The sequence below is a fragment of the Arachis hypogaea genome, chromosome 9 (assembly GCF_003086295.3).
Source record: "Arachis hypogaea cultivar Tifrunner chromosome 9, arahy.Tifrunner.gnm2.J5K5, whole genome shotgun sequence".
Taxonomy (NCBI): domain Eukaryota; kingdom Viridiplantae; phylum Streptophyta; class Magnoliopsida; order Fabales; family Fabaceae; genus Arachis; species Arachis hypogaea.
In genome coordinates this window covers 39338429-39350614 of record NC_092044.1, presented here as the reverse complement: position 1 = coordinate 39350614, position 12186 = coordinate 39338429, and the positions used below count along the sequence as shown (strand labels likewise).

At 25.7% G+C, this 12186-nt stretch overlaps 1 protein-coding gene across 1 annotated transcript; it reads left to right on the top strand.

The window, feature by feature from the left end:
• Positions 1-569: 569 nt before the first annotated feature.
• On the top strand, positions 570-3974 carry LOC112710887 (uncharacterized). Its single transcript, XM_025763335.3, has 4 exons — positions 570-761; positions 894-1004; positions 1771-2022; positions 3649-3974. The coding sequence occupies exons 1-4, from the start codon at positions 653-655 to the stop codon at positions 3810-3812; spliced, it is 636 nt and encodes a 211-aa protein (XP_025619120.1). The 5' UTR covers positions 570-652; the 3' UTR covers positions 3813-3974.
• The last annotated feature ends 8212 nt before the right edge of the window (positions 3975-12186 follow it).

Sequence of the window (12186 nt, the reverse complement as noted above, 5' to 3'; positions counted from 1 at the left end):
CTGTTTATTCTTAATGATGAACCTTTAGACACCATAAAAAGCTGATGAACCTTTATTCTATTATAAAACAAATTTAAGAGAATATTTTACAAAGTTTATAATTTTATATAGGTGGGTACTCCAATGAAGATATTATAATTGTCTTTATGTGATAATTTTTCTTTTTGACCTTTGGATGATAGATTGTAGGGTTAGATTTTGATATGTTAAAAAAGTGTTCTTTCTATTTGAAGTGTGGCCAAATCAATAAATCACACTTTTATACAAAGGATCTTCATAAAAAGATGTTTTTTACATCTTCATTTGAGTAGCTCCCTTTTATATATCCTACAAAACTAAAAGGCAACAACTAACTAAGAGAATCTAAATACAACAGTGTCATAGTTGAAGCTACAAGGATCTTACATATATCTAATTGGACCGAATCTAAGAAAAAACAAATATATGTAACATAATGAAATAATAACACTTTTATTATACTTGACTCTTGGCTTTCTATGGTTGTAGAAAAAGTGGCTAAACATCTTAAATAATAAGGGTATCTTCTTTGTTGCTTTTTCTGTCTGATTTGCTATCACATACATACACTAAGGAGATATTTATATATAAGAACATTGCGTGAACGTTTTCCACACATTCACCTACTATTGTAATGGCAAGGGGTGATTATATGAGGAATTCAGTGTCATATTTTTCTTTTGCTGTTCTTTTTACTTTCCTCCTATCTATTGATCATGTCATGACTCATGAAACATCTAAAGGTGGAATTCTCTCTTAGAAATATAGTTTTCGTGATGAACTTTTATTTCTTCCTTTTACATAATATATGGTAAATTTACCTTTCACATCCACAAGCCATATTTTTACTTATTGATTGCACTATATGTATGTAGGTAACGAGCAAGCTTATAATAAGAACAGTAATGGAAACAACTTCAAATATCCAACATCATTTCATGACGATTTAGACACAGAGAAGAGGCATGACTCTAGTAGAGATGCAGGTATATATGTCATTATTTTTATATTAGTTTTCTGCACCATTAGGTACTTTAAAAATAAGACTTTACAATAGTCCAATGTATTTTTAAATGTAAATTAATAAAAATAGATTAATACTTAATTTGGTCTTTAAAATTTGAGGTGAAGCTTAAATTTTTTATAAAATTTTAATTGACCTAAATTAAATCTCAAATTTACAATAGTAATTTGTCTTAGCCTTTGAACTCATCTCCGTACCAATTTGGCAAGTTAATTTATCAAGTTGGATAAAATAAAATGATGTGATTTTATATTATTGACACTCGATGTTTAACAAAATGACATTGTTTCACACAAAATACATCTCTTTCTCAGTAGCAAATGGTTAAATATATTTTACTTTTAGTGTAAAATTATGTTGTTGAAAATTAGGCATCAATATAAAACGATGTCGTTTTATATTATTTAGCATCACAAATTAATATGTCAAATCAACATGTCATAAATTTAGAAATTAACACGAATTATGATTATAAATTTAAAAATTTAATTTAGATAACTTAAAATTTAAATTTTAAGAATAAATTGAGTATCAATTCCAATTATTATTATTATTATTATTATTATTATTATTATTTAGAGACTATCAGATTTTGTGATTTATAGCTATCAATTTTTTTATTTTGAAATTTATTGCAGTTATTCTGACATATATATATATATATATATATATATATATATATATATATATATATATATATATATATATATATCTTTCCTTTTATCCAGTTGAGGAGATAGTTCCAACACATAATATCAAGACTTATGATGAGCCAAGTAATTATCGTCGTATCTCTTCAGATGCTCATTATTTTCCAAGGGACTATCAACATGATGAACTTATATTTCGGTTTGGTCATCCTCGTTTTGGACAAATAACAGTTCCTTTACCATTTACCAATTCTATGTTTGCACCACCAAAAGCTGGTGAAAGAAACTCTTTGTATCCTGGCTACCAACCCTTAGGATGGGAAGACTTTGGTAAGGCGAACTAGCATCTTCTCTATTACTATCCTGGCTACCAACCATTCATGTACATCATTTTGGTTCTGTAGTCATCTTCTCTATTTTTCTCATGATGTTAAACCAATAATATATTAAGTAAATTCATTAAAATGAGTGTGTTTTACCTATTTTATTATTCATGAATATAATTTAAATGCATATAACAAAAATTATTTATATTTGAAGTAACAATTTTTTATATAACAAAAATTATTTATATAACCAATAATTAAAATGAGGGAGGGGCTTTAGAACATATCGAACAAATCATGTTCAAGTAAGGTCGTGGGAGCATGCTACATACATGTTGCATGGGTTCTCCCTGCTGTTGGTTTTTACAAGTTTCTAAATAAGCATACCAATTTTTAGTCACTAATCAATTAATTATATTTATATTTGAAGTAACAATTTTTTTTTTTTGTTATAGATAAGAATAGGTTTAATTATTTTGTTGATTCTTATAGTTTCACTAAATTTTTAATTAGATTTTTATACTTTTTTTTTTAATTGGGTTCCTACATTACTTTATTTTAATTTTGTAATTAGATCTTTTTCATATCAAAAATATTAAAATTAACAGAATATTTCTCCCAAAATATATAGAGTCAAATATCTAGTTAAGTTTTTAGTTATGAATACTTGTAAGTTGCAAAGTAATATTCGGTTAATTCTAATATTTTTAATACTAGAAAAGACCTAATTATAAAATTAAAAGTAGTGTTGGAATCCAAATAAAAAAATAGGAACCTAATTAAAAATTTGATAAAATTATAGAGATCAAGTAATTAAACTATAAAAATATATCGATAGAAATTTGAGTATAATAGACAATTAAAAAATATATATTTATAAGAAAATAACATAAGAGTATATTTATTTTTTTTACAAAAAAATATTTATTTTTTGTCTCTAAATATTACAGAAATTAACTTTTTTAATAATTTTGATATTAATTTTTTTTAATAATTAAATCTCTCAACCAATCCTTTAAAATAGTTTTTTCTTTATATTATTTCATGCCATGCTCTAACAAAAAAAAAACAGAACTTACTTGTCACATCAACACACTTAGTAAAGAAAATTAATTAATAACAAAAACCAAAATAAATCTTTTTCATATTTTACGGAACCTAAAACCAAAAGAAAAATTTTATAAGAACCAAGATAACTTCTATATTTGACCAGACACCTATTAACAATTTTCTTAACTAAAAGGAAACACTGATATTAATTACATATGGTACCAAATATATTAAATTATACAATTTTTTAATTTTCAGCTCTTCTACCGAATTTTTGGATCCACCTTGTGTAACAAGACTCAAAATGTTATTAATGCAAACCTTTTGTTTCTGAAGAAAAGGATTGTTTAAATTCTTTGATTTTCAAAAAGTAATTTTAATTTCTTGTTCTCTAAACAGTCTCGCATATATATTAGTTATTTTGACTTGATTGGTTGATAAATTGATTTTTAGGACATTTAAAATATGTACTTTTTAATACTTGAACCAACTAGAAATTTTTTTTTTATTAATCTCCTCATCACAAGATGTTTACATTTTCAACCTTCTAATTATTATAACAAATGAATTGATGATCCAGAGAACTTTGAAGATGGAAGAGTAATAAGGCATCGCAAAATTATGACGAGGCCTTCAAAAATTGATGCGACTTTATTCCATATGTTTCCAGCAAAGGCTTCTAGCATGACAAATAATGGTGGTAAACCATGGTATGGCGACATTGACGAGGAGACAATAAATTAAACTAAATATCAACATATAAACCATATTTAGTCGTGTTTTGCATGGAAAATAAATAAAAGGATAGTGTGTTTTACAACTTATGTATACATGCCCTAAAATTTACCACTGTGATGTATTTCTCTTTAGTAATTTCATGCAAATGCTATAAAGTTTTTTTTTTTATGGCTCTTTGTTTTCTTTCTTGTCTGGTTTGATGATTATTAACTTGCATCAGTGATTGGTATGAAGAACTAATTATATGATTCAAGTAAAAATTTATCTACTTGTTTGTTTGATAATTAATAAGATAATAAGATTTAAAAATAATATATGAACACCGTAAAAGCACCTAAATAAGTCTATATTTGTCTATATATAATATACATGTTATTTATATATTTTTATCAACTAACAAGATAATCAAACTTTCATAAGTAAATCGAATAATCATCAAATTCTTTTCATAACGTCAGTATAATCAATTTTTTTATGAATATTAAATTTTCATGACTACTGTAATTGTATACTTTTATTTATATTTTAATTATATTATATTGATAATCTATAATTCAATTCTATATATGACAAATCATAGTAGTGAAAAACACATGCATGAATGCACATAACTGAAAGATTAGCATGTGTTCATAACACGCAGTAGAAGAAAATAAAATAATTTTTAAAGATTTATTTTATGCTTAAACTTTATTCTAATAATATACAATATATAGATCATATCTAAATACCTGTGTACGCTAATAAAAATCACTTTCTCCTTTGATGGTACGAAAGTACTATACGTATCCACACCGAGACCAACCTTTGTTGTCAACTCCTTGACCAATGGATATCTAATCTAAATTGAGAAATCTCTTGTAACTCGTTGCACGCCACAAAATTCTTCTCCAAAAATTAGGCTCACATACGTTTATGTGTGTAGAGATAAAGGAAGAAAACTCTTGTATTTTATTCTCTCTCATATTTCCTGTACTCTTGGCATACATATATATATAGTATGAGATTTGTTACTGATTTTCAATTTTAATCTCAATTCAATTTTAAATCATATCTTGAAATTCTAAATCTGAATCCTTCAAATTTATGAATCATATCATAACTCAATTTGAAACAAAATCAGTTAGATCTCATCCAAATTTAGAAATAAAATAACTAATTATTTTCAAATCTCATTTAATATTCTCAATTAGCATACTATTATTATATTCTTGGTGCTAGAAAAGAATATGATAATATTCCATTTGAATTAATATAATTATTTATTTGATCAAATCAAAATAATAATTAAATAATTCTATAGCAAAGATTAAAACACTCGTTAGTGTGTGACCCCATAAGTTCAATACTAAGTGGATAGTAAATTACTCATACTAAATTTACTAATCAAGGTTGGCATATAGCAACACTCCTCAACGACCTGATAGTATAAAGTAATATATTTTTACTAAGAATCTTAGAAGAACAAAATATAATTCCTTCCATCTTTCCAACTCTTGGTTAACCCTTAGAGTATGGTTTAATTGTCAAACTCTAATTTGTTACCATTATTATAATGAACTGTTAATGACTTAAAAAACTCATTTCTTCATTCATTCAATCCCCTTGGCCAAGGTTTTATTCATCTCAGCCATTATACTCATAGAACTCAAACTCTTTACCGAGAGTTGATGGATTCCTTATTAACTAATCATTAAGTCTACAAGTATTTAAATCATACCCAATATCCATTCAACTAGCACCCTAGGATATTAGGTGTTTGGAATCAAAGTATAATAAATACATTGATAATTACTATGACAGTCGCAGGTCAAAGAAAATTCTATTACTATGTTCATCTTGAGAATATCCTATTGACAAATATACGGTAATTATAACCGTTAGGAATTCTCAAAGTGAGTCAGTTCAATGGTCATATCTCTATATACACCATCTATATATATAATTTAAAAATGAGATCTATTAATCTTCATCCAATGAAGACCATTATATATCTATTAATCTTTTCGGATTATTAATGTCCTTTTTTAATAATCCTATGACCAAGAACAATTTAGATTAAATTATAAAATATTTATCTCTCAATATTATGATCATTATCACAATGATAAATCTCGAAATTTATTTAAGGACCTTATTATATTAACATTTTAATATAATAATAATAACAAATTATTTGACACATGATTAATTGGATTGTGGTCATACTACTTATTCCCAACAATAACTACAAAGTACAAAGTATGATTTATAAAATATATTTTTGCTTTCGTATAAGATATCTAACTAGACATTTAGGCTGGGTCCACTACAACACATGTGCCGAATTGTGGTAGTTTATTTTAGAATTTGTTGCGGTTTTAAACTGTCGCAAAATAATATTCTAGCAATTTGCTAATCGAAATAGTTTAGGGTATCGAGAATAAATTTTTGCAACAATTTTCAACAACTATAAGTATAACTGCTGCTAAAAATATACAAATTATTTATAGCAGTCTTTAACCACCACTATTTTTGGAAACATGGCTTTTAAAAGTTTTGAATAGTTGTAATTTAGCATGCAATTCTTTTAAAAGTATAACAAGGGTTTATAACTGCCACAATCTTCACAGTTATATTAAAAAAAATATTTCTTCATAAAGCTACTATTTTCTTTTAAAATTAACCCAAAAAATTTAGACTAAGTTAATTTGCTATAAAGATTTGACTTCTAACACGTTATGACTAATACTAATTGTCAGATATTATTATACGACTTATTTTAAGGACCCTAAACTAGATACACTAAACAATTAAATATGAACTTGTATTACTTATTGAAATCATGTATTAGCCAGATAAGATATAAATTAGCAATCAAAACATATATATAAATATATACATGTATAGTAATATTATATATTTGTCCGTAGACTCAGTTTAGTACACCTTTAACATTACATATGTAAGATTCTAAATTTTAAAAAATTAAATAATTAATTATTTATAAATTATTATATTTATTGAGAATTTATTTTTAAAAAAATTATTTTATTAAAAATAATTAAATAAAATTTTATGATTATTAAAATTTAATTTAATTATAATTTATTTTATTAGTTTAAATTATTTATTAAAAATTATTTTGATAAAATTTAAATTTATTATTAAAATTATTATTATTATTATTATTATTTGGTTTCCTTGGCCGAAACCATTAAGGGAAAAACGAAAAGAAAGAAAGCCAAGTGGCTTATATGAATACATACATATAATATATATACGTATGAACATGACACATGCCCCCATTTATTTTATTCTTTAATCACAATAGTCATCATCATCTTGCTTCATTTGGATATTTTTATTCTTTAATCACAATATGAAGAAAAGAGAGAAGGAAGTGACCGAGAGAAAGAGAGAGAACCGTGACTTCCGTTGATCTTTAGTTTTCGATCTCTTGCGATATGTAATTCTAATAAAAAATTTAATCCGATAAAAATGTGGTTAATTTTTTTTATATTGTATAAATATATGTGTAATACATTATTATGAGAAGATTAGGTATTTTTTTTATACGGTATTTTATTTAAATCGGACGGTTCGATTTATTTGAAGAAAAAAGTAAATAACAAATCGGAGTTTGATAAAAAAAACTACAAATTGCATGGTCCGTTTTGTTTTTTTTTTTTTTTTTTAAAATAGAAATCGAACGGTCCAATTTTAACATTAAAATTTTTTTATTTTCGAAATCACAAATCGGACCGTCCGATTTGTGATTGTTTGGAAAAAAATAAAACAACTCGGTGCCTCCGATTTGTAGCTCCCATAATGAAGTTAAACACTTCTCTTCTCACATCATTGGGAAATACACCCTTCTCTCTCCGACACGAAAAACAAAAATCTCTAAAAATGTTTGTATCTCTTTTTTATATGTTGATGTTATTTTAATTTTGTCTGATAAAAGTTGATAATGACGTAGTACTCTTTCTCTTTAAATTCAGCCAATTAGAATTTTAGACATAGATGATTTATAACGCTTTTCTCTTCAGTAGCTCGGTCAAAAAATTTTTCTAAAACTTTCGTTGATTTTGATTTCATACAGAAATAGAAAGTTTGTTTTTAAAGTTAAATGTTTTAATTTAAAAATGCATAAAAGTTTATTGAATAATTGCAAATAATTTACGAGAATCTAGTATTACTAAAAACAATTTTTTGGAATTTTCTATAAAATTAAAACGCGACATCGAACTAAATGCTCAATATTAAATAGTTAAAAAGGTAAACAAGTTAGTAACGCCTTACTTTTCATACGATCATGACGTGCTAAAAGTTAGTGTGTTACGTTTTGGTATCAGAGCAGTTCATTCTGATTAGAGCCTTGGAAATGGACTGACTGTGCTTCATTGCATACTCTGAGTGTCTGTCATGTTATAGGTCTTGTCTGAATGATGAGAATTAGAACTTTATGCACATAACTATCTATTGATTAATGATGTTACTTACCGTTGCATATCTGCTGATATTAAGTCTGGCCAACTTAATGTTGATGGTTATGTGTAGGAAAAAGTTAACGGATTATTGTAGGCAAAATAGAACTAATGGGTATCGCATATCATGGGGTTTGGGAAACGTTAGAAGTTGAAGTTGAAAAGTTACAACTCTAAAACTGATACGAGATTAGTATGCGAACGTTAATCACATCGTTTTAACCCCAACCTGTTTTATAACTCTTATATGCCTTGCCTTGTCATCACATGCTTGAGTCATGACATATTTTGTCTCAAGCTTGCTTCGTAACTTTTGCTCTGCGCACTTCTACTCTTATACCTTTGTACCATCCGAAAATACAAGTAATTGAAACTATATATATATGTATACTGAGATCTTTTTTTTTTTGCCTCTTTCTTAATTATATTTAAAAAGTCTATTTAATATAAATCTCTCTTATTTTGTACCAATTTTCAAGAACAAAAATTTTTATAAGTGAAATAGGATGGAAGATCCTAAATTTTTTAAAATTAAATAATTAATTATTTATAAATTATTATATTTATTGAGATTTTATTTTTAAAAAAATTATTTTACTAAAAATAATTAAATAAAATTTTATAGTTATTAAAGTTTAATTTAATTATGATTTATTTTATTAGTTTGAATTATTTATTAAAAATTATTTTGATAAATAAAATTTAAATTTTTTGTTATTATTATTGTGATCATCATCATCATTTAGTTTTTTTTGGCCGAAGCCATTAAGGGAAAAACGAAAAGGAAGAAAGCCAAGTGGCTTTTATATATATATATATATATAGCCAAGTTTCTCGTAGTTATGTTTATGGTAATTAGTGGTGGCTAAGGTTACACTTTTAACTTAGAAGTGTAACCTTTCACAAAAAAAAGCGTCACCTAATGGAAAAAAGTAAATTAGAAGATTTAAGAGAAGAAATAATTAAGTTATCAAAATTAATAGATCAAAAATTAATGATTTTAACTAATGTCAACTGTAATGACACCGAATTCTTAAAATCAATACAAAATGATTTTTCTCAAAATCTTTATTTTACTATAAGTTTTATTGAAGGATTTCAAAAACCTGAAAAAACTTATTTTTCACACGGAATTTCTAAAAAATGTTACCATGGAAATGATTCCCCACATCTATATCATACTTTTAACCCACAATTAAATTCTATAGTAGATATGCTTGAAGAAATATTAACATCCATAAAATTTCAAAGAAATAAAGAAAAAGAGAATTCCAAGGAAGAAAAATTTCAAAACATAATTAACATAACAGATTTAAAAGTAAAACCACCACTAAAATTATGAATATTGAAGAAAAATTAGAAGAAGTTACAATGCTTTTTAAACAATTAAAAATGGCTCAAGAAAATAATATTATGGAACATGGTTTTCAAATAGAGGAAGAATTAGTAAATTCTGAAAATATAGAAAATGAAGAACACATCCTAGATTATTCAAGTGACGAAGAACCAGCTATTCCAATACAAGTAAAAAATGAAGTTGGAACATCTAAGGATAATCAATCTCAATTTAAATGGGAAACAGGTTTTGATAATTATGCTTTTAAAAAATGGTTTATAAATAAAGATTCAAAATATGCAAAAATACCATCAAAATACGTTCCTAAAATCCAGGAAGTGGAAGGAGAAAGAATGCTCGATTTAGACTGCAAAAGGAACGAAAAAGAAATTTTCGAAAACTGGTTGAATTCCTTCTTATTAGAAGCCTTTACTAATCCAAAACTTGGTGAATTGTCTGGAAGGGACATTTGGAATTACATAGGGTTTCATACTAAAGGAACTATAAGAGATTATATGACATCAATAGAAAACCAAATAATAGAAGAATTAGAAACAAAAACAACAGCTTATGATAAGATATTATATATAATGATGATTCTATATAAAGAATTTTTTGGAAAAAATATTATAGATCATAGACAAGAAGTCTATAATAAAGAATATCAAGAAGCAAAAAACTATTTAGCTAATATTCAGATATATGATTTATGTAATGTGGAGTCCTATATATGTGAATATAGAATACATTATTACAAATTAAAAGAAGAAGATAAAAATCATTATCTTAGTATGTACATAACAAAACTTCCATATCCTGCTAATGAATTTATAATGGGAAGATTTATAAGAGAAATAAATAGAGGAACAATTGAAAATAATTTTGGTGGAGCAACCTCTGCTATAAGAGAGGAAATAAAAGAACGTTGTATGCAAGAAGCAACTCAAAAAAGATTTGCAAATATAATCAGAATTTGCTGTCAGGATAATGAGGAGATACCTCAAAAATATGGTCTTAATAAAAATCTTCAAAGAAAAAGAAAATATCAATTTAGAAGAAGAAAATACTATCCAAACTGGAGAAAAAAGAGATATTTTAGAAAAGAAAATAACAATAAAAATAAAAGACAAAGAAATAACTATTGCCCGAATAAAAAAGAAAATTGTAAATGTTGGTATTGCGAAGAAGAAGGACACTACGCAAATGAATGCCCGAAAAAGAAGGATAAAAAGGATCTTACTAAACAAATAGAAATTGCTAAGTCTTGTTTCATGGAACCATTAGAAGAATCTGATGATAACTTAGACTATATTTTTGAATATGTCTCGGAAACAGACTCAGAGACTGAGTAATAATGCTACATTTATTACTATAAAAATAACAGAAAAGTTTTTAAATGCTTTCATAGATTCTGGGGCAACACAATGCTTTGCTAGTTCAAGTATAAAACTTGATTGGAAAAAATTAAAGAAACCATTAAAAGTTAGAATAGCTGACAAATCAATACATAAAATTGACCAAAAAGTAGAGATGGTTGAAATTTTTATTCAAAATTATAGGTTCATTGTTCCATCTATATATATGTTAGATTTTGGAATGGATTTTATCATAGGAAATAACTTTTTAAAGCTATATCATCCATTCATTCAAGAATTAACATATATAGTTTTAAAAGCTCCACACGATTCTTTAATAAATCAAAAATCAAAACGTATAAAAATACCAACTACTACTATAGATAAGATCTTAAAGTTTAAAATATTTTCTATATTAGAAACATGTTATTTAAATCTATACTTTCAGATAAATATTCCAAAAAATAATCTTGAAATAAAGATAGAAGAACTCTTGGATGAAATTTGTGCTGAAAATCCTTTAGATATTAAAAATACAAATAACGAATTAGTAAGCATTAAATTAAAAGATCCCACAAAAGAGATAAATGTTCCAAATAAAATTTCTTATTCCGCGAGAGATAGAGAAGAGTTCTCATTAGAGTGTAAAGACCTTTTGGAAAAAGGAATTATAAGATTAAGTAAAAGTCCTCATGTGGCTCCAACTTTTTACGTTGAAAACAATAATGAAATTAAAAGGGGAAAACGAAGAATGGTAATAAACTACAAGAAAATGAATGAAGCAACTATTGGTGATTCTCATAAACTTCCAAGAAAAGATTCTATTTTAGAAAAAATCAAAGGAGCAACTTGGTTTTCATCTCTTGATGCAAAATCAGGATATTGGCAACTTCGTTTAGACGAAGAAACAAAGAAATTAACTGCTTTTACTTGCCCAACAAAGGAATCAACAAGTGTGTTGCTTTATGAATGGAATGTATTACCATTCGGATTAAAGCAAGCCCCAGGTATTTATCAAAGATTTATGGAAGAAAATCTAAAAGAGTTAAATGAATTTGTTTTAGTATACATTGATGATATACTAATTTTTACAAAACAGGATAAAGAAGATCATCTTCAAAAATTATTAATAGTTTTAGAAAGATGCAAAGAAAAAGGATTAGTTCTTAGTAAAAAGAAAGCAAGAATAGCAAAACAAGAAATAGAGTTCCTTGGATTAA

Excerpts from the sequence above, each read along its gene's own strand:
- LOC112710887 (XM_025763335.3), top strand. The coding sequence starts at position 653 with ATGGCAAGGGGTGATTATATGAGGAATTCAGTGTCATATTTTTCTTTT. Across the intron at positions 1,005-1,770 it reads TGACTCTAGTAGAGATGCAG|TTGAGGAGATAGTTCCAACA; the intron begins GTATATATGTCA and ends CCTTTTATCCAG. Across the intron at positions 2,023-3,648 it reads CTTAGGATGGGAAGACTTTG|AGAACTTTGAAGATGGAAGA; the intron begins GTAAGGCGAACT and ends TTGATGATCCAG.